This window comes from Nothobranchius furzeri, chromosome 17 (assembly GCF_043380555.1).
Source record: "Nothobranchius furzeri strain GRZ-AD chromosome 17, NfurGRZ-RIMD1, whole genome shotgun sequence".
In the NCBI taxonomy this organism is placed as follows: Eukaryota; Metazoa; Chordata; class Actinopteri; order Cyprinodontiformes; family Nothobranchiidae; genus Nothobranchius; species Nothobranchius furzeri.
Genome location: NC_091757.1, coordinates 21,332,502 through 21,359,748, shown reverse-complemented (window position 1 = coordinate 21,359,748; position 27,247 = coordinate 21,332,502). Strand labels below are relative to the sequence as shown.

The following is a 27,247-nucleotide window of genomic DNA, read 5'->3' as shown; positions in this document are numbered from 1 at the left end:
CCACTTACAACATGGCAAACTGGACGGACGCGGAGACCATGGATCTTTTGACCGTGTGAGCGGATGAACAGCTTGGTCGCCCTTTTATGGTGACGGTCGGTGAGAGACAGCCAGCTGTTCGACAGAGTGGTAAAAACACTGGCTGAGTGGGGCGTCAAGAGGGACAAAAAGCAGGTAACATCTCAGCTAAAGGTCCTGAAAACGAAATTCCATCAGTCTGACGTGTCTTCCGTCTGACGCTGAATGTGCGACCCTGTACGTCACATGCAGGGGGGCCGCCCAGCGACCTCCCGTCTAGGTTTGAGAGGTGCTTGATGGTTTATTCTAGCATCAGCTTTGCTACTTTGTAGGGCTGCACGATATTAGGAAAACCTGCGATATTCGATAACAGTGCTTAATATTGCGATGTCGATATTACTCACGATAAATGAACAAATACTAAAGTATGCAGTGTTGATGTCGTCTGGCGTGTGACTTCTGCTCTGGGTTCAAAGCAAACAAAAACTAATGCATGAATTCTGTATTAGCAGCTGCACCTGCTACTGTATTAGCAGCTGCACCTGCTACTGTATTAGCTGCTGCACATGCTACTGTATTAGCAGCTGCACCTGCTACTGTATTAGCAGCTGCACATGCTACTGTATTAGCAGCTGCACCTGCTACTGTATTAGCAGCTGCACCTGCTACTGTATTAGCAGCTGCACATGCTACTGTATTAGCAGCTGCACCTGCTACTGTATTAGCAGCTGCACATGCTACTGTATTAGCAGCTGCACCTGCTACTGTATTAGCAGCTGCACCTGCTACTGTATTAGCAGCTGCACCTGCTACTGTATTAGCAGCTACACCTGCTACTGTATTAGCAGCTGCACCTGCTACTGTATTAGCAGCTGCACCCGCTACTGCATTAGCAGCTGCACCTGCTACTGTATTAGCAGCTGCATTAGCTGCTGCGCCTGCTACTGCATTAGCAGCTGTGCCTGCTACTGCATTAGCAGCTGCGCCTGCTACTGTATTAGCAGCTGCGCCTGCTACTGCATTAGCAGCTGCGCCTGCTACTGTATTAGCAGCTGCGCCTGCTACTGCATTAGCAGCTGCGCCTGCTACTGCATTAGCTGCTGCGCCTGCTACTGTATTAGCAGCTGCACCTGCTACTGTATTAGCAGCTGCGCCTGCTACTGTATTAGCAGCTGCACCCGCTACTGCATTAGCAGCTGCACCTGCTACTGTATTAGCAGCTGCATTAGCTGCTGCGCCTGCTACTGCATTAGCAGCTGTGCCCGCTACTGCATTAGCAGCTGCGCCTGCTACTGTATTAGCAGCTGCGCCTGCTACTGCATTAGCAGCTGCGCCTGCTACTGCATTAGCTGCTGCGCCTGCTACTGTATTAGCAGCTGCACCTGCTACTGCATTAGCAGCTGCGCCTGCTACTGTATTAGCAGCTGCACCTGCTACTGTATTAGCAGCTGCACCTTCTACTGCATTAGCAGCTGCGCCTGCTACTGCATTAGCAGCTGCACCTGCCACTGTATTAGCAGCTGCACCTGCTACTGCATTAGCAGCTGCGCCTTCTACTGTATTAGCAGCTGCACCTGCTACTGTATTAGCTGCTGCACCTGCTACTGTATTAGCAGCTGCACCTGCTACTGTATTAGCAGCTGCACATGCTACTGTATTAGCAGCTGCACATGCTACCGTATTAGCAGCTGCACCTGCTACTGTATTAGCTGCTGCACCTGCTACTGTATTAGCAGCTGCACATGCTACCGTATTAGCAGCTGCACCTGCTACTGTATTAGCAGCTGCACCTGCTACCGTATTAGCAGCTGCACCTGCTACCGTATTAGCAGCAAAACAACAAACTGCATGCATGCAGTTTCTCAGTGACTATAAAACATCACCTCCACCATAAAACTTGTTCTGATGCTCCAAATACAGAAAAACATCCCTTACCAGGGTTTTTAGAATAAATAGTTTAAATGTTAAATAATGGTTAACATCACTTAAATGCAACAGCAAATTCTCTCATTGCTACTGAGCATTTTCTCCACTTATGTGGTTATGATATAAGGCTGTTGCTGTAACTGGGAAGTAAACTGTGCTGGGCCAAACTAGGAGAATATTAAGATTTTCTGAGGGAAAGAAAAAAACAATTGTCTACCTTTCAGAAGAGGAACTGGCAAAAAACTACATGGAAAATATGTGAAAACGTTTGTTTTTAACCCCAAATTGAACAAGTTTACCTAGATCTTAAAAAGCAGCTCAGATGTTGAAACTGCAGCTATGATTCTGATGACAAGCTAACAAATTGAACTAGCTCCACTTAAAGGTTGGTCCGCGCGGACAAATTGCGTCATTTTAACAACCACGCCTCTCCACCGCGCCTCCGCACGGCCCAAAATTTCCGCAACGCGCACCTAGGAAATTTTCTAACCACGCGGACGGTCGGACGCAGAAAAACATGGCGGACCGGCAAGAACTAGTATGGCAGAGGTTCGTAAATACAGACATTTGTATGATTCAGCTCTCAAAGAACACCGTGTTGTTAATAATTGTTGGAGAGAAATAGCTCGCACTGTCGGAAAAGACGAGGACGCTGTTAAAAATGCTGGAATGCCATGTTGTAAACAGTCATTTTTACTTCTACTATGGTGTAGTTTTGGATGCATGCCGTAGAGCTCCATGCTGCCCCCTACAGTTTGGGAGAATATTGGCTCACCGCAGAGACGAGCCGCACGAACCATAAACGCTGCAAGTTGTGAAGCGCGTTCCATCCGCGAGCCGCATCACCAAGCGGAAAGTGAATGCGTCAAGCATAAACCAAGCTTAAGCTAACCGGCTAGCAGAGCTTTTGACTGACAGTTTATGTGCAGCAGCAAATCAACTATCCTGATTAACAAGGTTATAAAAGCTCATAAATGAAAAATCACTTTGATGTGTGGGGAACTTTTCCAGGCCCTCTTTAGCAGGGTGGGACTGGGAGGAGAGTGCTGTAGCCTTTTAGCTGGAAGCTAACCGGTGCCTGGGGCTAACATTACCACCCGGTGGAACACTAGCGACATGGAGGTAGGTGGGTTGGTTCACCGGCACGTGTCGGAGTCAGCCCGGTTATTATCAGCTGCTTAACTACACCGAGCGGACTCACGTTCACGTTTTTAAGCAGCGCTGATTCCAGAAACATCAGCACAAGGTGCGTTCGTTAATCTGAGCCAGCGTGACGAACAAGGGAACGGCGCCGCTACCTCAGTTCGGGTGTTGCGTTCCACCCATCCTAAGGGTCTACATAGGGGGCGGGCATATTACGTAACGGACCCATCTGATTGGCCGCATATCAGAAGGGCTACATTTGATTGGTCAAATAATACTTCCGCGTAAAAAACAGAGCTGGTTTACAAAAAGTTGATGTATGTCACGGATGGAAATGTTTGAACCAAACATTTATCGCCGTTTTTGACGTGCTTTGCGATGGGCCTGTCGCACGTCCTGTTATCGCGATGACGATAATTTTTCGATATATTGTGCAGCCCTACTACTTTGCTACTAAAAATGCCAAAATCCTCCCCAGGGAGCCGCGGCAAATCCCGTTTTGCAAACACTATGGTCCTGTAAAAACAGCTGCTGTAAGATGTTATTGGCAACAGAGGAGTGCAGTTGTTTGGAGTCTTGCTGTTATAGAGCTGAACCAGTCATTCAAGAAAAAAATGCCACGATTGACTCATTATTCACTTCACACATACATTTCACTGTGATATCAAGTTGTAGGTGATTGATGAAGTACCTTGAGATTTTTTTAGAGCTTACTATTTGCTTCTGATTCACCATTACAATTGTTAGCTCAACATTAGCCTGTAGCCTGCTTCTCCCGTTGTTACAGTAAAACAAAAAGATGTTGTGGCTTATTAGAGGCACAAAAATATCTTCCGAGTCCCTCCTGTTTGCCAGCTTTGGTTCTTTTAAAGACTCTGGAGCTTTTCACCTGCTGTTGTTGGATCAGCACAGCTTTCCCAAACTAGGGAAGACCCTACAGCCAGCTGTAACCTTCCTTCCTGATTCAGACATTAGGCTGTTTTATGATTATTTCACTGTAGAGTTCTTACATGTTGCTCCTTTAACTGTTCTGGGAAACCTTTTAAGAGATTCAGATAAAAAGTGAAGCTGCAACAGAACTTTAAATTTATTTTCCGTATTGTGCTCTGGTCCTGGTTCTAGTGGTCTTGCACTAGAACCCCCCTTAAATGATCTTGTTTGTGTGTAAGCAAGTATACAGCAAATGGTTTTATTTTCTGACTACACACGTGTGCCCACCTGCACGGGTTAGGCTGCTTTCCTAGATCTGAGTTTTCTCTGCAGTGACTAAACCGCTGATTCTGGCTAGAAGCAAAAACACAAATCAGCTAACGGAACCATACAGAAAGGAAAAGAACGATACAAGCTTGTTGGTCACTGGTGTCCAAACATGATAGAGATGGTTTATCACAGATTCAAGTTTTCTGTGGTTTGCTAACAGTTTTCTTTGCCCTTTTGGGAACAATTCACTTCCTGTCTGCAGAAACACCATTGTTTCCCCCAGTTCCTGTTTCCCCTCAACTTCCTCAGCCAGCAGAAGAATGTCCTGTTTGTTCAACAACTGGAGTGAACAATGACTCTACAGATCAGTTTTGTGTACATGTTATTATAAATGAGCTGTCCCCTCAGATTAGACACTACGTCAGTCTGATATACTGGAGTTAGGGGGGGGTGGGGGGTTGGATGTATCTTCTGTGATCACTCTCTTTCTACAGTCACTGCTAAATCAGGTGGTGTGTGTGTGTGTGTTTGTGTGTGTGTGTGTGTGTGTGTGTGTTAATATAGAGGGGCTCCTTTGGGCCTCAGTGCCCTCCTGTGCCAAGCAGCGCTGTCCCAGCTTCTGAAAGATGACCTCTCTGCGTTCCATGTCCCCTGTGAAGCAGAGTCCGACCAGGAAGAAGAGGACAAATTAGTCTGTAAGATTTTAGTTGATTTTAATTACATGTGTGCAAAAGAATCATGGTAATGGTAAATGGTCTGTAATTGATATATAGTCATGAAACCCCCAAGGCACTTTACAACAAAATCAGTCATTCACCCATTCACACACACGCTGGTGGTGATGAGCTACGATGTAGCCTCATCTGTCCTGGGGCGCACAGACAGAGGCGAGGCTGCCAAGCACAGGCGCCACTGGTACCTCCGACCACCACCAGCAGGCAAGGTGGGTTAAGTGTCAACAGCAGGATTCTCTGTCCGGAGCCGGGATCGAACCTGCAACCTTCCAATTACGGGGCGAGCACTTAACTCCTGTGCCACTGTCACCCTGATGATGTAATGATTTTGATGATGGTGATGAAGATAATTGTGATGTCACCAGCATTCAGACATCAATTATGTTTGCTTCACAGCTGGACAGGACAAGGGGGAAAAAAGAAGATGATTGTGATGGTGGTGATGATGATGATGGTGGTGGTAGTGGTGGTTGTGGCAATGATGGTTGTTATGATGATGGTGGTGGTGGTGATGATGATGGTGGTGGTGGTGATGATGATGGTGGTGGTGGTGATGATGATGATGGTGGTGGTAGTGGTGGTTGTGGCAATGATGGTTGTTATGATGATGGTGGTGGTGGTGATGACGATGACGACGATGATGATGGTGGTGACGATGATGATGATGGTGACGATGATGATGGTGACGATGATGATGGTGGTGATGATGATGATGATTGTGATGATGGTGGTAGTGGTGATGATGATGATGGTGGTGGTGATGATGATGGTGACGATGATGATGGTGACGATGATGATGGTGGTGATGATGATGATGATTGTGATGATGGTGGTAGTGGTGATGATGATGATGGTGGTGGTGATGATGATGGTGACGATGATGATGGTGGTGATGATGATGATGATGGTGGTGGTAGTGGTGGTTGTGGCAATGATGGTTGTTATGATGATGGTGGTGGTGGTGATGACGATGACGACGATGATGGTGGTGACGATGGTGACGATGATGATGATGGTGGTGACGATGATGATGATGGTGGTGGTGATGATGATGGTGACGATGATGATGGTGATGATGATGGTGGTGACGATGATGATGATGGTGGTGGTGATGATGATGGTGACGATGATGATGGTGACGATGATGATGATGGTGGTGACGACGATGATGATGGTGGTGATGATGATGATGATGGTGGTGGTAGTGGTGGTTGTGGCAATGATGGTTGTTATGATGATGGTGGTGGTGGTGATGACGATGACGACGATGATGATGGTGGTGGTAGTGGTGGTTGTGGCAATGATGGTTGTTATGATGATGGTGGTGGTGGTGATGACGATGACGACGATGATGATGGTGGTGACGATGATGATGATGGTGACGATGATGATGGTGACGATGATGATGGTGGTGATGATGATGATGATTGTGATGATGGTGGTAGTGGTGATGATGATGATGGTGGTGGTGATGATGATGGTGACGATGATGATGGTGACGATGATGATGGTGGTGATGATGATGATGATTGTGATGATGGTGGTAGTGGTGATGATGATGATGGTGGTGGTGATGATGATGGTGACGATGATGATGGTGGTGATGATGATGATGATGGTGGTGGTAGTGGTGGTTGTGGCAATGATGGTTGTTATGATGATGGTGGTGGTGGTGATGACGATGACGACGATGATGGTGGTGACGATGGTGACGATGATGATGATGGTGGTGACGATGATGATGATGGTGGTGGTGATGATGATGGTGACGATGATGATGGTGATGATGATGGTGGTGACGATGATGATGATGGTGGTGGTGATGATGATGGTGACGATGATGATGGTGACGATGATGATGATGGTGGTGACGACGATGATGATGGTGGTGATGATGATGATGATGGTGGTGGTAGTGGTGGTTGTGGCAATGATGGTTGTTATGATGATGGTGGTGGTGGTGATGACGATGACGACGATGATGATGGTGGTGGTAGTGGTGGTTGTGGCAATGATGGTTGTTATGATGATGGTGGTGGTGGTGATGACGATGACGACGATGATGATGGTGGTGGTTGTGATGATTGTGATGATAATGATGTTGGGGGTGATTATGATGAATGGGATGATAATGATGATGACTGTGATGGAATGATTAAGATGATGGTTGTGGTAATGATGATGGTGGTGATAATGCAGGGGTGGACCTTTAAAGCGCCCGAGCACCAATGGCGCTAAAATTTTCTCGTCGGGCGGTAAATAATTGACGACTCACCGCCCGGGTGGCGCCCAAGCTTTGTTTGTCATTCACACACCAGCTTTCATCTACCCCTGTTGCCGCACGTAGTAGTGTTGGGATACATCATGGCCGCGCCCTGTAGGAAGCCGCCATTTTCAATTCCACTGCGCAGGTTCACGTGACTAGAGGCGAGTTCACTATAAAAGATGGAGTGGAACCACGCTAGAAACACACAAACACGCAGGAAGATGGCGCCACCACAGGGATGGGATTTCTTGATGAAACTCCGGCAAAACGGTTTAAAACTGATGAGGAGAAGCGAGACAGTTGGAAACAGTATGAAGCAGAGAAGCGTGTGCGTAGGTGGAATGATTCTTGGCGGTTTAAAGAAGACGGGAGGTGCCGAGAATGGCTCGAGTACAGCAAAGCGGAGAAGGTGATGTACTGCGTTGTATGCCGGAAGTATGCAACGACAAAATCGAGTTTTGTTGAGGGAACAAACAAATTCAAACTAGAATAGGTTAAAGACTACGAAAAAACAGCGAGCCACACGAAGGCAGAAAAGACTGCTCTTGCAAATACAGCAACGGTAGAGTCGCCAGCTGCAAAGGCCCTCGTGGCGTTGACGAAAGCACAGCAAGACAAACTGGAAAAGTTGTTTCGTATGGCTCACGCCATTGCAAAGAAAGGAAGGCCATACACAGACTTCACTTGGATGTGCAAGTAAGTATTATTTGTTTAACAAATGATCAAAATATTGGGTTTGATCTGTTTAATGGTGTGTTTTTGTCCATTTCATTGTTTGATGGAGAAAAAAAGAACCAGAAAAGATGCACTGTAAGTCATCTTTGATTTTAAAACGTTTTTTTTTTGTTTAACTGCCATCAGCTTGTGGACCTGCTGCTGACCCTGCCTGCATCTACAGCTGAATGTGAAAGAGGTTTCAACCGCATGAAAATGATAAAGAGTGACTGGCGGTCCAGCCTGTTAGGGAAGAGTGTGGGCGAGCTCATGTCGGTGCTGTTACTGTCGGCAGACATTAAAAACTTCGACCCGAAGCCAGCCATAAACATATGGTCTCATGATGTCCAACAGCGAAGGCGTCTTGATTTCATGGATGGAAAGACTTCCACTGCTGCTGAGATGGACGACGCAGAGCCAGAGGAAGATTTCATGCGCTTGGGTCAGGGCCGCTTGCTCTCTATGATGAGCAAGAAATATGAGGACGAGCTTGACAAGAACTTTGAGGTGGAGTAACATAATAGACAACCACTAGCCAAATATTCAGCCTGCATCACAATGGTGCCAGAGACTGACACAGTGCCGGTTGTAAATATATACAGAAAAGTTTATTATGTTTGTGAATGTGTACAAAATAAAGGTTCATTACATTTAAAATGGTTCAGTTGTTATTTTGACTCGTTTTAGCAGCTGACCTGCTGGGCCGGTAGATTCTTGGCGAGGCCAGTAAATTTTCGGAGTTACCGGCCCAGCTGGCCGGTTGGTTTTGAAGTTAATGTCCACCCCTGTAATGGTGGTTGTGATGATGATGGTGGTGATCGTAGTGGTGGTGATGATTGTGGTGGTGATGATGATGGTGGTGGTCATGATGATGGTGATGATGATGATGATAATAGTGGTGGTGGTGGTGGTTGTGAGTAAGTGAGGAAGCATCAGAGGTGACTGTAGAACCTCATCTGCGTTTGAACCGTTTTGATCCAGTTGAGCTTTCAGAGTTATTAAAAATATTAGCTTCATCTAAACCTTCAACTTTTATTTTAGATCCAATCCCAACCAAATTATTTAAAGATGCATTTCATTTGGTTACTGCCCCCATTCTAGATATAATCAATCTATCCTTAGTAAATGGATATGTACCACAGTATTTTAAGGTGGCCGTAGAGCTGCAGCTATCAAGTATTTTTGTAATCGAGTACTCTTATCGAATATTTTATCGATTAATCGAGTACTCTAATAAATGACTCTTTTGCGTTTGTAAACCATTATATCAAATAGCATGTTATAAAATATGAAAGACCTCTTGAAATGAGAAAGCAATTGCCAGTTATTCTTCAAGTTTTATTCAAAATTAGTTTTCAAAACTTCAGCACTTCAACTTTACTTCACAGTAAACAAATGCGAGCGGCTGCGGCCCAAACAGCACCAGAACCGCTCACGGCGCATGTGCAAACATGGCTCGCCAGCTGTTTCCCTATTAACACACGTCTGTTTTAATTTCTACACTTTTTTTTGTCTCACACTAACAAGGATTAACGAGAAAGCATGTTTGCCGTGGTTATGTCAAATTATACTGATCACAAAACATTTATTTACTTCCTTTCGTTTTCCTCCGCTACTCATAAATACCCGTGTACTCCTGCAGCAATCCTGAGGGACAACGGACATCAATAACAACACAGTAAAAAGTCTGACGTGTTGTAAAAACTGCTATTTTTAGCACATTTTAAGTCCGACGTGTTGCTAGCAGACGTACGGTGTGAGCTGAAACTGAGTGCTACAAATGAAAAAGTCGCACAGTGTCAGCAGAATATACAGGTGCTGGCCAGTAAATTAGAATATCATCAAAAGGTTGAAAATATTTCAGTAATTCCATTCAAAACGTGAAACGTGTACATTATATTCATGCAATGCACACAGACCAATGTATTTCCAATGTTCATTACATTTAAATTTGATATTCATAAGTGACAACTAATGAAAACTCCAAATTTGGTATCTCAAAAAATTAGAATATTCTGAAAAGGCTGAATATAGAAAACACCTGCTGCCACTCTAATCAGCTGATTTACTCAAAACACCTGCAAAGGCCTTTAAAAGGTCCCTCAGTCTTGTTTTGAAGGCACCACAATCATGGGGAAGACTTCTGACTTAACAGCTGTCCAAAAGACAATCATTGACACCTTGCACAAGGAGGGCAAGACACAAAAGGTGATTGCTAAAGAAGCTGGCTGTTCGCAGAGCTCTGTGTCCAAGCACATTAACAGACAGGCGAAGGGACGGAAAAAATGTGGTAGAAAAAAGTGTACAAGCTCTAGGGATAACCGCACCCTGCAGAGAATTGTGACGACAAACCCATTCAAAAATGTGGGGGAGATCCACAAAGAGTGGACTGCAGCTGGAGTCAGCGCTTCAAGAACCACCACGAGGAGACTCATGAAAGACATGGGATTCAGGTGTCGCATTCCGTGTGTCAAGCCACTCTTGAACAAGAAACAGCGCAAGAAGCGTCTCGCCTGGGCCAAGGACAAAAAGGACTGGACTGATGCTGAGTGGTCCAAAGTTATGTTTTCTGATGAAAGCAAGTTCTGCATTTCCTTTGGAAATCAAGGACCCAGAGTCTGGAGGAAGAGCGGAGAAGCACAGAATCCACGTTGCATGAGGTCCAGTGTAAAGTTTCCACCGTCAGTGATGGTGTGGGGTGCCATGTCATCTGCCGGTGTTGGCCCACTGTTTCCTGAGGTCCAGGGTCAATGCAGCCGTCTACCAGGAAGTTTTAGAGCACTTCATGCTTCCTGCTGCTGACCAACTTTATGGGGATGCAGACTTCACCTTTCAACAGGACTTGGCACCTGCACACAGTGCCAAAACCACCAGCACCTGGTTCAAGGACCATGGTATCCCTGTCCTTGATTGGCCAGCAAACTCGCCTGACCTTAACCCCATAGAAAATCTATGGGGTATTGTGAAGCGGAGGATGCAATACGCTAGACCCAACAATGCAGAGGAGCTGAAGACGACTATCAGAGCAACCTGGGCTCTCATAACACCTGAGCAGTGCCACAGACTGATCGAGTCCATGCCACGCCGCATTACTGCAGTTATTGAGGCAAAAGGAGCCCCGACTAAGTATTGAGTGCTATACATGCACATTCTTTTCATGTTCATTCTTTTCAGTTGGCCAACATTAGAGAAACAAACATTTTTTCATTGGCCTTTAGAATATTCTAATTTTCTGAGATACCAGATTTGATGTTTTCATTGGTTGTCACCTATAAATATCAAAATTAAACGTAATGAACATTGGAAATACATTGGTCTGTGTGCATTGCATGAATATAATGTACAAGTTTCACGTTTTGAATGGAATTACTGAAATATTTTCAACCTTTTGATGATATTCTAATTTACTGGCCAGCACCTGTATAGAAATACAGGCTAAAATGCATTATCTTGTAGAGGCTCCGAGTCCGCTTGCAGAAGAGACATTTACAGGTGGATGTTTCCTGGTCAGGTGCTGCAGCATGGAGGATGTGGTGTTGTGGTAGGCTAAATCCATTTTTTTTACAGTATTTACACTAGACTACGTTTTCCGCCTTACGACGTGAAAAATGGTCCCACATCTTTGACATTTTCTGTCTTTTTCGCACTCCACCGGGGTCCACGTTGTCCGCCATGGCTTAAGAGAAAGTTAAGTTACATTTGCTACTCGCGTGTGCATTCAGTGCAGTGTGTATGTGCGTCACTTATTTCGGTCCGGGTGAAACACGATTCTGGGTGATTGCAAAGTCATGAATTAATTAAACATGAATTAAACGAAGCCTCGAGGCAGAGAATTTGACTCGAGGATTTTTTGTACTCGAATTATTCGAGGTACTCGAGGAATCGTTTCAGCCTTAGGTGGCTGTAATCAAACTTTCACTTAAGAAGCCTTCTCCGGATCCAGATGACTCAATGAATTATAGACCAACATCTAACCTTCCATTTTTATCCAAAGTTGGGGAGAAATTATGACACGTCTCTAAATAAAGTAAAATTTTCGAGTGCAGAGAGGAGACCACCCATAGAAGCACTCAGAAATCTGTTTCTTTGCTTCACTGTTCTGGTGCTGAAAATATCACTAATGCGGATCAAAGGAGATCCACAGATGAATGCACCTCTTATTTATTATTTGGAGACTACATTTACTGCAGCTGGCAGAGGCAGAGATTTTTTTCTATTGATACACGAATTTACAGAATCATTTTAAATTTTAATAGGGTAAGACTGCAGGAGGGAGCGGTAAAATACAGGGGGTCCCCAGCAAAAACAAGAAACTACGAGTCTGATGAAACCCGCTGGTTTTCCATCAGGCAATCACGGGGCAGCGCCAACCACCCAGTGGCTGTGCTGGGGTCAGTTATCGAGCCCAGTCCGGTACCGGCTCGGCCGTAAACGAGCCGAGGCGACGTCGTGCTCTGCTTAAGAAGAGGTGTTATTTTCCCGCTTCAGAAGAAGCGTCCAACGTGTTTTTACGCTTTCTTCGAGACATGTCACGTCGCTAAGTTGTTAGTGCTGCGCGCTAACACGTCACTAGTGCAGCGTAGCCTGCTGGAGGTTTTAAGGGTTCAGATGAAACACCCGACCTCTCAGGCTGTTCACACATCGATCTTAAGTTGTCGCTGTTGCGCTCACGCCGTAATACAGTATTAGATGCAGTTAAAGTCAGACATGAAACAATAAATACATTTTACATAAATAAGTGATGCTTAGCCTGGTGGGGGGAGGAAACCCTGTCAAGATCGTCAACACTCGTTTATCTTAATGCTACTGAAACATGTAAACCAAAAAGCATTATATCCACTGCTACCTTTCTAATTTTAAACTCAGTAACTTATGCTGTAACCACCCGGCCCTGCCTGCTCCTTGCTGCCTGCTGGCTGTGATCACAAGCGACAACATAGTAGTTCCCGCTGCTTCTTCGGGAAACAGCGCAAAAAATAAAAAAATTAAACTTGGGATCTTGTAGGCGTGGTGGTGGGATTTCAGCCGTGGCGCCCCGCCACGGCTACGCCTATGTAAAGGAAACCCTGAAGGAACCTTGGTGTTATCTTTGACCAGGACATGTCATTCAAATCCCAGGTTAAACAGGTTTGTAGGATTTCCTTTTTCCACCTTCAGAATATTGCTAAGATTAGAAGCATACTTTCCAGGAGTGATGCTGAAAAACTAGTTCATGCATTTATTACATCAAGACTGGATTACTGTAATCCATTACTCTCAGTAAGTCCACAGAATGTAGTTAAAAGTCTTCAGCTTGTCCAAAATGCTGCAGCTAGAGTTCTGATGAGAATTAAAAAGAGAGATCATATCTCTCCTGTCTTAGCTTCCCTACATTGGCTACCTGTTAAATTCAGAATAGATTTTAAGATCCTTCTTCTCACATATAAAGCTCTTAATAATCAAGCTCCATCATACATCAGTGATCTGATTGTTCCATACGTTCCTAACCGAGCACTTTGCTCTCAGACTGCAGGTCTACTGGTGGTTCCCAGAATACAGTGGTGTGAAAAAGTCTTTGCCCCCTTCCTGATTTCTTATTCTTTTGCATGTTTTTCTCACAAAATGTTTCTGATCATCAAGCACATTTAACAATTAATCAAAGATGGCACAAATAAACAAAAAATGCAGTTTTGAAATGGTTTTTATTATTTAGGGAGATATTACGTCCCCGGCTCTCTAGGAGAGATGAGGAGGGGAGTAATAAAAGTGGTGTGTGGTTTTAATAATAATCAACATGAGGTGTCACTTAAAAACAAGAATTTTATTACAAAAAACGGGATATTTACAAAGGATCCTATAAAAACACTATACAAAACAAAAGGAGCTATATTCAAAAGGGAGATAACGAAAAGCACCAACCCAGAAGGGGATGGGGATAAACAACCAAGAATATTAATATTTATACAAAAGGAGAGATGTGAGGTCAAAGTCTAAAGCCGGTCCGAAGTCAAATTACCAAAGGGTCTAATCCTAAATCCAAATCCAAATTTCCACAAGCAAGTCAAATAAAGTCGAAACCAGAGCAATACTAAGTACGAGCGCACGAGGAGAAGAGAATAGTATAAACTCTTTCGAATCTATACTATCCTGGACCTTCTCACTGACTGAGGGAGGAGAGCAGCTTTTAACAGCTGCTCCTTGATTACTGATTTCAAACAGCTGGGGCACCGGGAGACAGGCGAGGCAAAGGCCACTGAGGCCATCTTGTGGCCGAAAAGGGCCACGGCCCGTAACACCCCCCCTCTTAAGAGAATAAATGGGGGGCTTGAAAAGGGCCAACATTTATTCAAATGAACGAGGTATCCCGCTATCTAAACACACAAAACAACCTGACTAACTACCCCTGGATCACAGAAGGCAGGCAGATTGAACACATAATTTTACGCTGCGCTGATCCCCAGTGCTGCGCAGTGTTCCTGAGATGTCTGCTTGCGCAGACAACACTAGCCTTTCAGGAGGATCCGACATCTGAAAACAAAAACCTACAAGGGAGCCTCATGATTAAAACTACGTGACGAAGCGGTCATGATGAGGTTAACAGAGCCCTTCTCGTAGCGAATCTCCAGGTTGACTTCCTGGAGCAGGAAGGCCCAACACATCAGCCGCTGGCCAGGCTAGAGGGTGGTATCTGAAAATAATAATAAGAGTCAACAAATTGCTTTAACTCAGACAGGAACACGTTACAGAGCCTATCAGAGGGCTATAGTTCCCTTTTACGAAGGTGGAATAGAGCAGGAGTGCTCAGTTGAATTTCCAAGAGAAGCAGCAAATGGATGATCAAGCCCGGTGTCATTCTCCTGGATGAGGACAGCTCCAGCCTCTTCTTGGCTGGCGTAGACTTCCAGCTTGAAAGGTAGGGTGAGATTTGGAGCAACTAGAACGGGAGAACAGAGGAGGTTTCGCAGAGACACAAACACAGTTTGACATCTCGGGGTCCATGAGAAATGAATGCGAGGACTCAACATGTTTGTCAGAGGTTGAGCCACAACAGAGAAGTTACCCTCGAGCAAAACAGGACGCCAGACTTGGATCTGTTTTCTGAACATCAGCCTTGATTACTGATTTCAAACAGCTGGGGCACCGGGAGACAGGCGAGGCAAAGGCCACTGGGGCCATCTTGTGGCCGAAAAGGTCCACGGCCCGTAACAGGAGAGAACAAAGTCCAAACCTACATTGCCCTGTGTGGAAAAAGTAATTGCCCCCTTGTTAAAAAAATAACCCAACTGTGGTGTTTCACACCTGAGTTCAATTTCTGTAGCCACCCCCAAGCCTGATTACTGCCACACCTGTTTCAATCAAGAAATCACTAAAATACGAGCTGCCTGGCACAGAGAAGTAGACCAAAATGTCTACAAATGATGTTTGTGATGGTGGTAATAATGGTGATGGTGGTGACGATGATTATTGTGATGGTAATGATGGTTATGGTGGTGGTGGTGGTGGTGACAATGGTTGTGATATTAGTGACAATAATGATGTTGGTGATGATGATGGTGGTGACAATGATGACTGTGATGGTGGTGACGATGATGATGATGATGAGGTTGATGGTGGTGACAATGATGACTGTTATGGTAACGATGGTGGTGGTGGTGATGATTATGATGGTGGTAGTGGTGACGATGATGATGATGTTGATGGTGGTGACAATGATGACTGTGATGGTAACGATGGTGGTGGTGGTGATGATTATGATGGTGGTAGTGGTGACGATGATGATTATGATGGTGGTGACAATGGTGACTGTGATGGTAACGATGGTGGTGGTGGTGATGATTATGATGGTGGTAGTGGTGACGATGATGATTATGATGGTGGTAGTGGTGACGATGATGATTTTGATGGTGCTGACGATGATGATTGTGATGGTGATGATGACGATGATGATTGTGATGATGATGATTGTGATGTTGGTTATGATGATGATGATTGTGATGGTGGTGATGATGATGGTGGTGGTGGTGACAATGATGACTGTGATGGTAATGATGGTGGTGGTGACAATGATGATTGTGATGGTAGTGACGATGATGATTGTGATGGTTGTGACGATGATGATTGTGATGGTAACGATGGTGGTGGTGGTGATGATGATGATGGTGGTGGTGGTGACAATGATGATTATGATGGTGATAGTGGTGACGGTGATGATTGTGATGGTGGTAATGATTGTGATAGTGGTGACGACAATGATTGTGATGGTGGTGATGACGACGATGATGATTGTGATGTTGGTTATGATGATGATGATTGTGATCATGATGATTGTGATGTTGGTGATGATGATAATGATTGTGATGATGATGATGGTGGTGGTGATAATGATGATGATGGTGGTGACAATGACGATTGTGATGGTAGTGACGATGATGATTGTGATGGTAACGATGGTGGTGGTGGTGATGATAATCATGGTGGTGACGATGATGATTGTGATGGTGGTGACGATGGTAATGGTGGTGGTGGTGGTGATGATGATAATGATTGGGATGGTGGTGACGATAATGATAGTAACGCTCCCAGCAGACTGAACACTGAAGTTTTGTAATTCTTGACTCATACGAACACTGATAAAATGTGCCTGACTGGAGTGTATTTGTTGTGTTTGTGTGTCAGTGTTTCAGTCAGAAGTGGTCCAGCGTCTCTTCTTTAACAAGCTGATAGCTGTAGCGCTGTCATGGCAACAAGACCTTCCACTTTGTCCTCCTCCGTCTCCCCGGCCCCTGCTGTGTTCTGTTCATGCCATCAAGAACACCAGGAGGAAGATGGAGGACAAACATGTGGTTCTGGCAGAGTTCAATGAACTCTTTGGAACCCAGGTACAACATCTTTCAGTTAGCAGTTTTATGTTTATATTGTCATATTTATTTGATGTTTTTCTGCCTCCCTCTTCCTGGATGTAGGATGGAGTTGAGCGAGCCTACTATGCTGTTTTTGATGGCCACGGGGGGGTGGACGCTGCCTCCTACTCTGCCACGCACCTTCATGTTGTTCTGAGTAAAGAGGAGATGCTGCATAGAGATGCAGCCACAGCCTTTAAAAGTGCCTTCAAACGCACAGACAATATGTTTCGAGGCAAAGCCAAGAGAGAGGTACAAAACCCACCTTCAAGGTCTGATACCCTCCACTGAACCCCCAACCCAGCAGGATTAAAGGGGACATATAATGTAATACTCACCTTTATTTCCCTTTTTGCTGCCATTGGGGTATCTACTGCCTTTATAATCACTTCAAACATGAATAAAAGCATCCATCCATTTTCTGCCACTGTTTCAGAAGTTACAGTGGGTACGGAGAGTATTCAGACCCCCGTCAATTATTCACTCTATATTGTCACATTCCGTCATATTCCATTGTCACATTTCGTCACATTCCGGAACTGCGCTGCTCTAGGTGGCTGCATGTTGGAGTAGCTCTGCTGACTATATGTAAGTTTAGCCATTTCTTGGACATTTTTTCTTCTAGTTTCTCAAGAAAAACTATCTTTTTGGACATTTTACTTTTCTGTTTGTGGTGCTGTGAAGGTTGGAGGATTTTTACTGGTATTTTTTCACTTTTTGAGCATTTGTTATGATGTGTAACCATGGCAACAAGCTGGTTTACAATCGGGAGCAGCTGATTAACATTGGGAAGTCTGAAATAATCCCTCAACTGAAGCCACAAATCCCAAATGAGCTCAAACGCAAGAAGCGCCTGTGCAGTTTCCCTCTGGGATTAATAAAGTATTTTTGAATTGAATTTGAATTGAATTGAATATTGCAGCCTTTTGCGACAATCAATTCAATTCATTTTGTTCCTCATTAATGTACACACAGCACCCCTGGTGGTGTGTGTGTGTGCGCGTGCGTGCGCGCTCTTGTCTTCTCGATCCCCAGTGAGTCATGGTGGATGGCTGCTTATACTGAGCCAGGATCCTCTGGAAGTTTCTTCCTGTTAAAAGGGAGTTTTCCTCTCCACAGTCGCTAAATGCTTGCTTAGTATGAGGATTGCTGTAAAGACTCTGACACTAGTCAGTGGCTCGATGCAACCTGCTGGGTTCCTTATATAGGAACATTTTTACTGACTGGCTTAATGACCAGGGATCTCATTTATCAAACATGGCGTAGAATCCGTACTAAAACCGTACTTAGGCTCAGCAAATAAAAAAAAAAGTACTTAAGCCAAGTAGGTTTGTGATCTATCAAACATGGAGTACGCATAGCTGCACGCAATCTCTGCTTCATAAATCAGAAACTATCTAGAAAGGTTCTCAGCTGCTTTTTAGTCACATCCCGCCCTCACCACGCCCACTTACTGCCATAAATATTCAATGCAAAGTGCCTTGTGGACCTCATGCATATACATAAGCCGGCTGTTGCAGCGTTCCGCCAATGACATGGCGACCGTAGCTCAAGGCAGATCAAGGAAGCACAATTTCACACAAGCAGAAGTTGAGGTACCTGTGGGTGAGGTGGAGAAATGAAAGGAAGTGCTTTTGCAAAACAAATAAGAGAAAATCCACGGAGTGCAGGGTATCCGCGGGTCCTTAAAAAGTCTTAAAAAGTCTTAAATTTGCTTTTCCAAATTTAAGGTCTTAAATATCCTTAAAAATGACAAATAATCCTTAAATGCAGTTTCCAAAGGTCTTAAATGACCACAAAGACCCAATAAAAAAGATTCTTTAATTTCTATAAAATTATCATGAATGTCTAGATAGTGTTCAGCTTTTTTGTGTATGATATTGGCGTAAGCGAAACCGTACACATTCAGTTGGTTGTGAAAGGGGGCTATTTTTAGATGAGCACATTAGCTGCTTAAGCTAGTGGGCGCTTGCGCCATGGGGAAGTGCAAGTTTAATGGTAACTGGATGGCTAATCCCACGTTTGCGAAGTGGTTAGCACCGGTTCCAGGCAATAGCTGGAAATTATAGCTTAAATTTGGTCAAAGTGGCCTTAAAAAAGGTCTTAAAAAGTCTTAAATTTGGCTCCCTTAAACCTGCAGATACCCTGGGAGTGGCACAGCGTTGCTGAAGCCGTCAATGCTGAGTTCTTCAGAGAGATCTGTGGCTGATATAAAAAAATGGTCCAATCGAGATTCGATCCCCAGACTCCCAGGTGAAAGTCACTTGTGCTAACCAGTCACCCAAACAGACGCTAACCAGTCACCCAAACAGAGATCTCCCTTGTCCAAGCAGCCAGGGCTCATGATTAATCGGGTCACAGTGACAGGACACACACTGTCAGAGACGAATGACATTCTGTCTCAATCTGCCCCCCTGCTGATATTCTGCATTCCGTATTCTGCACATTAGGCTGTGTGTGTGTGTGTGTGTGTGTGTGTGTGTGTATATGCGTGCGTGTGTGTGTGAGTGCGCGCGCATGTGGGTGTGCATGTCTGTGTCGGGGGTCTTGTCTGTGTGAAAACGAAGCGGTACAAGTGATAATGCTGCAGGATTTCATAATTGTATCTTCTCAGCAGCAGCACTGCAGGTGCTCTCCATGTCCAACATGTGCGTAAGCCAGGTCCTTAGTCAACTTAAAGTTGCGCACATTTTTCCGCTGAGCTTTCTTTCATAAATCCCAAAGTTTGCGTGGAAAGTTGCTTACACAGTTTTCCGACCCCGTCGTGTGCGTAAGCAAGCTTGATAAATGAGACCCCTGCTCTGTATTGAAATGTTTACTGTGTGAAGTGCCATGAGACGACTCTTGTCGTGATTTGGCACTTTATAAATAAACTTGAATTGAACCCCATGTTGACAACAAAACACAGAGTTTTACAAATGTATGCAGATGTACAGTGGGGCAAAAAAGTATTTAGTCAGCCACCGATTGTGCACGTTCTTCCACTTAAAATGATGACAGAGGTCAGTAATTTACATCATAGGTACACTTCAACTGTGAGAGACAGAATATGAAAAAAAATCCATGAATTCACATGGCAGGATTTTTAAAGAATTTATTTGTAAATCAGGGTGGAAAACAAGTATTTGGTCACTTCAAACAAGGAAAATCTCTGGCTCTCACAGACCTGTAACGTCTTCTTTAAGAAGCTTTTCTGTCCTCCACTCATTACCTGTATTAATGGCACCTGTTTGAACACTATCTGTATAAAAGGCACCTGTCCACAGCCTCAAACAGTCAGACTCCAAACTCCACTATGGCCAAGACCAAAGAGCTTTCGAAGGACACCAGGAAAAGAACTGAAGACCTGCACCAGACTGGGAAGAGTGAATCTACAATAGGCAAGCAGCTTGGTGTGAAAAAATCAACTGTGGGAGCAATTATCAGAAAATGGAAGACATACAAGACCACTGATAATCTCCCTCCATCTGGGGCTCCACGCAAGATCTCATCCCGTGGGGTCAAAATGATCATGAGAACGGTGAGCAAGAATCCCAGAACCACACGGGGGGACCTGGTGAATGACCTGCAGAGAGCTGGGACCACAGTAACAAATGTCACCATCAGTAACACACTACAACGGCAGGGAATCAAATCCTGCAGTGCCAGACGTGTTCCGCTACTGAAGCCAGTGCATGTCCAGGCCCGTCTGAAGTTTGCCAGAGAGCACATGGATGATACAGCAGAGGATTGGGAGAATGTCATGTGGTCAGATGAAACCAAAGTAGAACTTTTTGGTATAAACTCAACTCGTCGTGTTTGGAGGAGGAAGAAAACTGAGTTGCATCCCAAGAACACCATACCTACTGTGAAGCATGGGGGTGGGAACATCATGCTTTGGGGCTGTTTTTCTGCTAAGAGGACAGGACGACTGATCCGTGTTAAGGACAGAATGAATGGGGCCATGTATCGTGAGATTCTGAGCCAATACCTCCTTCCATCAGTGAGAGGTTTGAAGATGAAACGTGGCTGGGTCTTCCAACACGACAATGATCCCAAACACACCGCCCGGGCAACAAAGGAGTGGCTCCGTAAGAAGCATTTGAAAGTCCTGGAGTGGCCTAGCCAGTCTCCAGACCTCAACCCCATAGAAAATCTGTGGAGGGAGTTGAAAGTCCGTGTTGCTCAGCGACAGCCCCAAAACATCACTGCTCTCGAGAAGATCTGCATGGAGGAATGGGCCAAAATACCAGCTACTGTGTGTGCAAACCTGGTAAAGACCTATAGTAATCGTTTGACCTCTGTTATTGCCAACAAAGGTTATGTTACAAACTATTGAGTTGAATTTTTGTTATTGACCAAATACTTGTTTTCCACCCTGATTTACAAATAAATTCTTTAAAAATCCTGCCATGTGAATTCATGGATTTTTTTTCACATTCTGTCTCTCACAGTTGAAGTGTACCTATGATGAAAATTACTGACCTCTGTCATCATTTTAAGTGGGAGAACTTGCACAATCAGTGGCTGACTAAATACTTTTTTGCCCCACTGTATTAAAAAGACCAACACATGTCACATGGTCCCTTTGATGTGACACTTATATTTAACTCAGGTGATTTCCATTTCTTCTGATCATCCTGAGATGGTCCTACACCTTCAGTGGAGTCCAGCTGTGTTTGATCATACTTGATTAGGAAAGCCACACACCTGTCTATATAAGATCACAACATGCCCTAGGTTATAAATTGTAGGTCGCTTTGGATAAAAGCATCTGCCAAATAATAAACAAACATAAGACCTTACAGCTCACAATGCAGATGAGAACCATGAGGTCTAAGACCTGAAGAGCTCAGATACAGAAATGTGGCAAGGCACAGATCTGACCAAGGTTACAAAAACATCTCTGCTGCACTTAAAGTTCCTAAGAACTTGCGAAACAGCGATTTGCCAATAGATACTTTCTGTACCCACTGTATGCCTTAAACAAGCTGTGTCATATAGCCCCTCATTGTGATGTCACAGTAAGGAAAATTGGCCTGGGACACACACATAAACACACCTGTCAGTGCTGTCTCAATGCTGGAGGAGCAGCGGCTTTACTTCGAGCTTCTCATATTTAAGATAAATGCTATCTCAATAGTACCAATGGTAATATTTGATCCAAAATAGTGCCAACCTTTGCCTCAAAGATTTAAACTCGCAGGATCTGGCTCCTTTAAACTAACACAATCCTCTTGCTGCTACCAGGCAAACGAGAGAAATCTGATTATCACCAATCAACTCATTTACTAAGTCTTGAAAAGTAGATCCAGTGTTCAGTAAAACACATTTAATCATTCTGTTCTGTCAAATTTAGTTTTTTTATGCGACTTCCATGATTTTGTCTCTTAATCTTGAACTTTAATCCGCTTGATTTTGGCCGTGGGAAGGACACTGTCTCAGTGGGGTAGTTTCTGCAAAACGGACGTTTTACTTTCTCTAGTTTTCTTGCTGGGATGTTTTATTTATTTATTTATTTTTATCATTGAGCTTTGCATGTCCCTGTTTAAGAACTTAGTCATGTGTTTTCACACTGGGAGGCTACTTCTCTATGTTTGATTCCCCACCTGCCTCAACAGCCAGTAACCAGACCATACAGCTGAGATCAGAGACCCCAGGCACATCAAACCAAGGAGAAGCTTCCATTTGACAGACCCTAAATGGAAGTGTTTTTGTGCATTTACAGCATCTGCGAAGTGGTAGTACGGGGGTTGCGGTTCTGATCCAAGGCCAGGAGCTAACTGTAGCTTGGCTTGGAGACTCCCAAGCTATTCTAGTAAGAAAGGGACAAGCTGTTACCCTCATGGACCCTCACAAACCAGAGAGAGAGGTAAAGATCAAACACACACATACTTGTCTCTGTATTCTAGTGTGGACTGACTTCATTTATTTTTGGGCCTGCATTGTGTCTAACCCATACCCTGACTAACCCCAACCAATGCTGTTCTGTTCATAACCCTAATCTAAACTAAAAGTTATTTCACACCATACCTCTGAAACCTGGTATAGAGGTATTTTGTCATTGTGTGGACCAGCCAGATGTCCCCTCAATGTGGAACTCTCCACACACTACAGGTTAAAATGTGTCCACTTATGCATATAAAGACAAGTACACACACCCCACATTCAAAATCTCAGACAGTTTTAATTTGTGGAAAGGTTCAATAATTCTAGACTCAAACACTGGATTGCACCAACAAGGTTTAACTTTAAACTGAGTATCAGGCGTGACATTAAAAGCAGAAGCTCTGCTCTACCTGAGAGTAAATCTGTGACTTGTCACCAGCATTCAGACATGAATTCTGTTTGCTTCACAGCCAGACAGGACACGGGGAAAACAACAACGAAACATTTGGGCTGGGTTGATTCGTTTAGTTTAATTTCATGTTTTTTTATATTTTGTGATTCCTATTTTCTTCTTCCTCTTCCTGTGAGACTGACGGGGCAGAGCATTAGCGCCCCCTGTGGACAAGCCGCCACTGAATGTAACCTGTATTTTATTTGACATACTCTCCTTGATTTAAATCATTTTAAGCAGTTTCAACATATAAACTGAGTTGAACTAAACTGAGTTAAGTGGTACGTTGCAGCTCTGTTTAACTTTAAACCTGGTTTAAGTCATTTTAAACCTAGTTTCACTAATCTCTAGTTAGTGCTAATCTTAGTTTAAGTAAACCTTGTTGGTGCAATCCAGAGTGTCACACTCTAATCAGCTGATGAAACCTCAACACATGCAGCCTTTAGATGGTCTCTCAGACTGGGTTACTGACACACATCGACTTTTGAACCATATTCTCACTTTTCAAATTTCACCTGTTCCCTCGATGTTGCAGGTAAAGAAAAGCCCTTTGGTGCAGCCCTGGTTGCTATCACATGCTAAATACATGAAACGGACATTGACAAACAGACTCGAGGACTACAGCTGGAGATCAGTTGGCCATCTCTTCCATTTGTGCAGCACTCATGAACTGAAGTCTCTTTTCCAGGATGAAAAACAGAGAATTGAGGATCTTGGTGGCTGCATCACCTACATGGGCTGCTGGCGAGTTAATGGCACCTATTCTGTTTCCAGAGCGATCGGTGAGTCATTTTCAACCAATCAGAGCAAAGGAAACTGCTTTTAACCAAGTATTATTTTTGACATGAAATTTGAATTTTCTTCTAGACTTTTGACCAGAATTCTCTTTAATTTTAGTCAAAATGTAGTCATCCAATTAGTTGGTGTTATTTTAGTCGACTAAATTACAAATGGGTATCTTTAAAGCTCTTCTGTGTGTTGATTCATAATTATCTTCTTTTTTCGTTTCAGTAATTAGATGTTGCTTTACCTTCGACTGACATGTTTCAGCCGGAAATTCTGCTGTTCTGATGAAGGCGGAAGCTCCGGCCGAAACATGTCAGCCGACGGTAAAGAGAGAAGATTAAAAATTGGTATGTTAAAAAAAAATATATGTGTGTGTGTGTGTGTGTGTGTGTGTGTGTGTGTGTGTGTGTGTGTGTGTGTATGTGTGTGTGTGTGTGTGTGTGTGTGTGTGCATATATATATATATGTGTGTGTGTGTGTGTGTGTGTGTGTGTGTGTGTGTGTGTGTGCATATATATATGTGTATATGTGTGTGTGTGTGTGTGTATATATATATATATATATATATATATATATATATATATATATATATATATATATATATATATATATATATATATATATATATATATATGTCCCTTAGCCATTTTCACTTCAATCAGGCGCTTTTGGTAGCCATCCACAAGCTTCTGGTTGAATCTTTGACCACTCCTCTTGACAGAATTGGTGAAGTTCAGTTAAATTTGATGGCTTTCTGACATGGACTTGTTTCTTCAGCACTGTCCACATGTTTTCAATGGGGTTTAAGTCAGGATTTTGGGAAGGCCATTCTAAAACCCTTATTCTAGCCTGATTTAGCCATTCCTTTACCACTTTTGATGTGTGTTTGGGGTCATTGTCCTGTTGGAACACCCAACTGCGCCCAAGACCCAACCTTCGTGCTGATGATTTTAGGTTATGTTGAAGAATGTGAAGGTAATCCTCCTTCTTCATTATCCCATTTACTCTCTGTAAAGCACCAGTTCCATTGGCAGCAAAACAGCCCCACAGCATAATATTCCCACCACCATGCTTGACTGTAGGCATGGTGTTCTTGGGGTTAAAGGCCTCACCTTTTCTCCTCCAAACATATTGCTGGGCATTGTGGCCAAAAAGCTCGATTTTTGTTTCGTCTGACCATAGAACTTTCCTCCAGAAGGTCTTATCTTTGTCCATGTGATCAGCAGCAAACTTCAGTCTGAAGGACAAGGACACACCTTTGAAGATGTCAAAGTACACATTCTGGACAGAGATGATAGATGGTTTGAGAGAGGAGCAAAAGAAGTTGATGTCAAACGTGAAAAACCCACTTTCTATAGGGTCGGGGCTTAGATTTCACCATTCCAGTACCTATAATGCAGCTTTGGACCTCATTCCTAAGCTAGGTCACACCTTCCTGCATCTAATCAACACAACGATTCCCTCACAATAGAGGCTAACGACTCATCAAGGGATGGAGACGATGGGTACTCTGAGTAGTTTCTTCGTCTTCGTCTTCGTCTTCCTCCGCTTATCCGGGTCCGGGTCGCGGGGGCAGCATCCCAACTAGGGAGCTCCAGGCCGTCCTCTCCCCGGCCTTGTCCACCAGCTCCTCCGGCAGGACCCCAAGACGTTCCCGGACCAGATTGGAGATGTAACCTCTCCAACGTGTCCTGGGTCGACCCGGGGGCCTCCTGCCGGCAGGACATGCCCGAAACACCTCCCCGGGGAGGCGTCCAGGAGGCATCCTGACCAGATGCCCAAACCACCTCAACTGGCTCCTTTCGATCCGGAGGAGCAGTGGTTCTACTCCGAGTCCCTCCCGAATGTCCGAGCTCCTCACCCTATCTCTAAGGCTGAGCCCGGCCACCCTACGGAGGAAACTCATTTCGGCCGCTTGTATCCGCGATCTCGTTCTTTCGGTCATTACCCAAAGCTCATGACCATAGGTGAGGATTGGGACGTAGATCGACCGGTAAATCGAGAGCCTGGCTTTCTGGCTCAGCTCCCTCTTCCCCACGACAGATCGGCTCAGCGTCCGCATCACTGCAGACGCCGAACCAATCCGCCTGTCGATCTCCCGATCCCTCCTACCCTCACTCGTGAACAAGACCCCGAGATACTTAAACTCCTCCACTTGAGGTAGGACCTCTCCCCCGACCCGGAGGTGGCAAGCCACCCTTTTCCGGTCGAGAACCATGGTCTCAGATTTGGAGGTGCTGATCCTGAGTAGTTTCTGCTCATTAAATAACAGACAGCTACAGCTGATAAGCTTGACTCCCATATTCCAGTTAGAATGGACAAAGCTCCTTGGATGAGAAGCAAAATGTCTTCAAGAAACCAAAGAAGTCCAGTTACCTTCATTTGAAAGCTTTTGGATCTATCTGTTTCCATTCTTCAAGAAGAACCTCTTCTAGAGCCTGGATGCTGGATGGAGAGTGACACTCAACTTGCTGCTTCAGAATTCCCCACGGGTGTTGGATTGAGTTCAGATCAGGAGACAGACTTGGCCATTCCATCACCTTCACCCTGTTCTTCTTCAGAAACCCACCAGCAGCTTTAGATGTGTGATCTGGATCGTTGTCATGTTGGAAAAGTGCACGACGACCACGTGCACGGAGTAATGGCAGCATCCTCTCCTTCAGTATAGAGCAGGACATTGTTGAGTTCATGATGAAATGCAGCTCCCCTACACCAGCAGCACTCATGCAGCCCACATAAGGACACAGCCACCACCATGCTTCACTGTAGGCACCATGCATTTCTCTTTGAAATCCTCACCTTTACGACTCCATACAGTTCTGGAACCATTAGTTCCAAAAGCAGTGATGTTTTTCTCATCACTCCAGAGTCTAGAGTCCCAGTAGTCTTCATCTCTTTCAGCATGGGCCCTAGCTAATCCTAGGTGAGCTTTTTATGCACGGGCTTTAGGAGAGGCTTCCTTTCCAACTGTACATCTCGTTTAAGCCCCATGAGATGTCTAAGCTCTTCTTAGGGTCTCTAACGACCTTACTCACAGTGATGGAGGGGACTGTTCTGTTCTGGTCCTGAGTCCCATTCTGTCCCGCTCTGAACTTGAGACAGTTCTCCACACCTTCATCTCCTCACGCTTAGACTACTGTAACTCTCTTTTCACGTGTCTGAGCAGAACCTCCCTGAACCGTCTACAGGTGGTTCAGAACGCCTGTGCTCGGCTTCTGACCAAGTCCTCCAAACACACCCACATCACCCCGCTTCTCCTCCA

The 27,247-nt window shown here is 44.5% G+C and overlaps 1 protein-coding gene across 8 annotated transcripts in view; it reads left to right on the top strand.

Moving 5' to 3' along the window:
* ppm1f (protein phosphatase, Mg2+/Mn2+ dependent, 1F) overlaps positions 1-27,247 on the top strand; it is a 123,512-nt gene that overhangs the window by 81,701 nt on the left and 14,564 nt on the right. For all 8 annotated transcript variants that reach the window (XM_054734299.2, XM_015975693.2, XM_070546267.1 and 5 more), the window contains 5 exons: positions 4,852-4,982; positions 16,657-16,859; positions 16,944-17,132; positions 22,588-22,731; positions 23,888-23,981. In XM_054734299.2, coding sequence (XP_054590274.1) covers positions 4,852-4,982; positions 16,657-16,859; positions 16,944-17,132; positions 22,588-22,731; positions 23,888-23,981 — 761 coding nt within the window. The remainder of the gene's footprint in view (positions 1-4,851; positions 4,983-16,656; positions 16,860-16,943; positions 17,133-22,587; positions 22,732-23,887; positions 23,982-27,247) is intronic.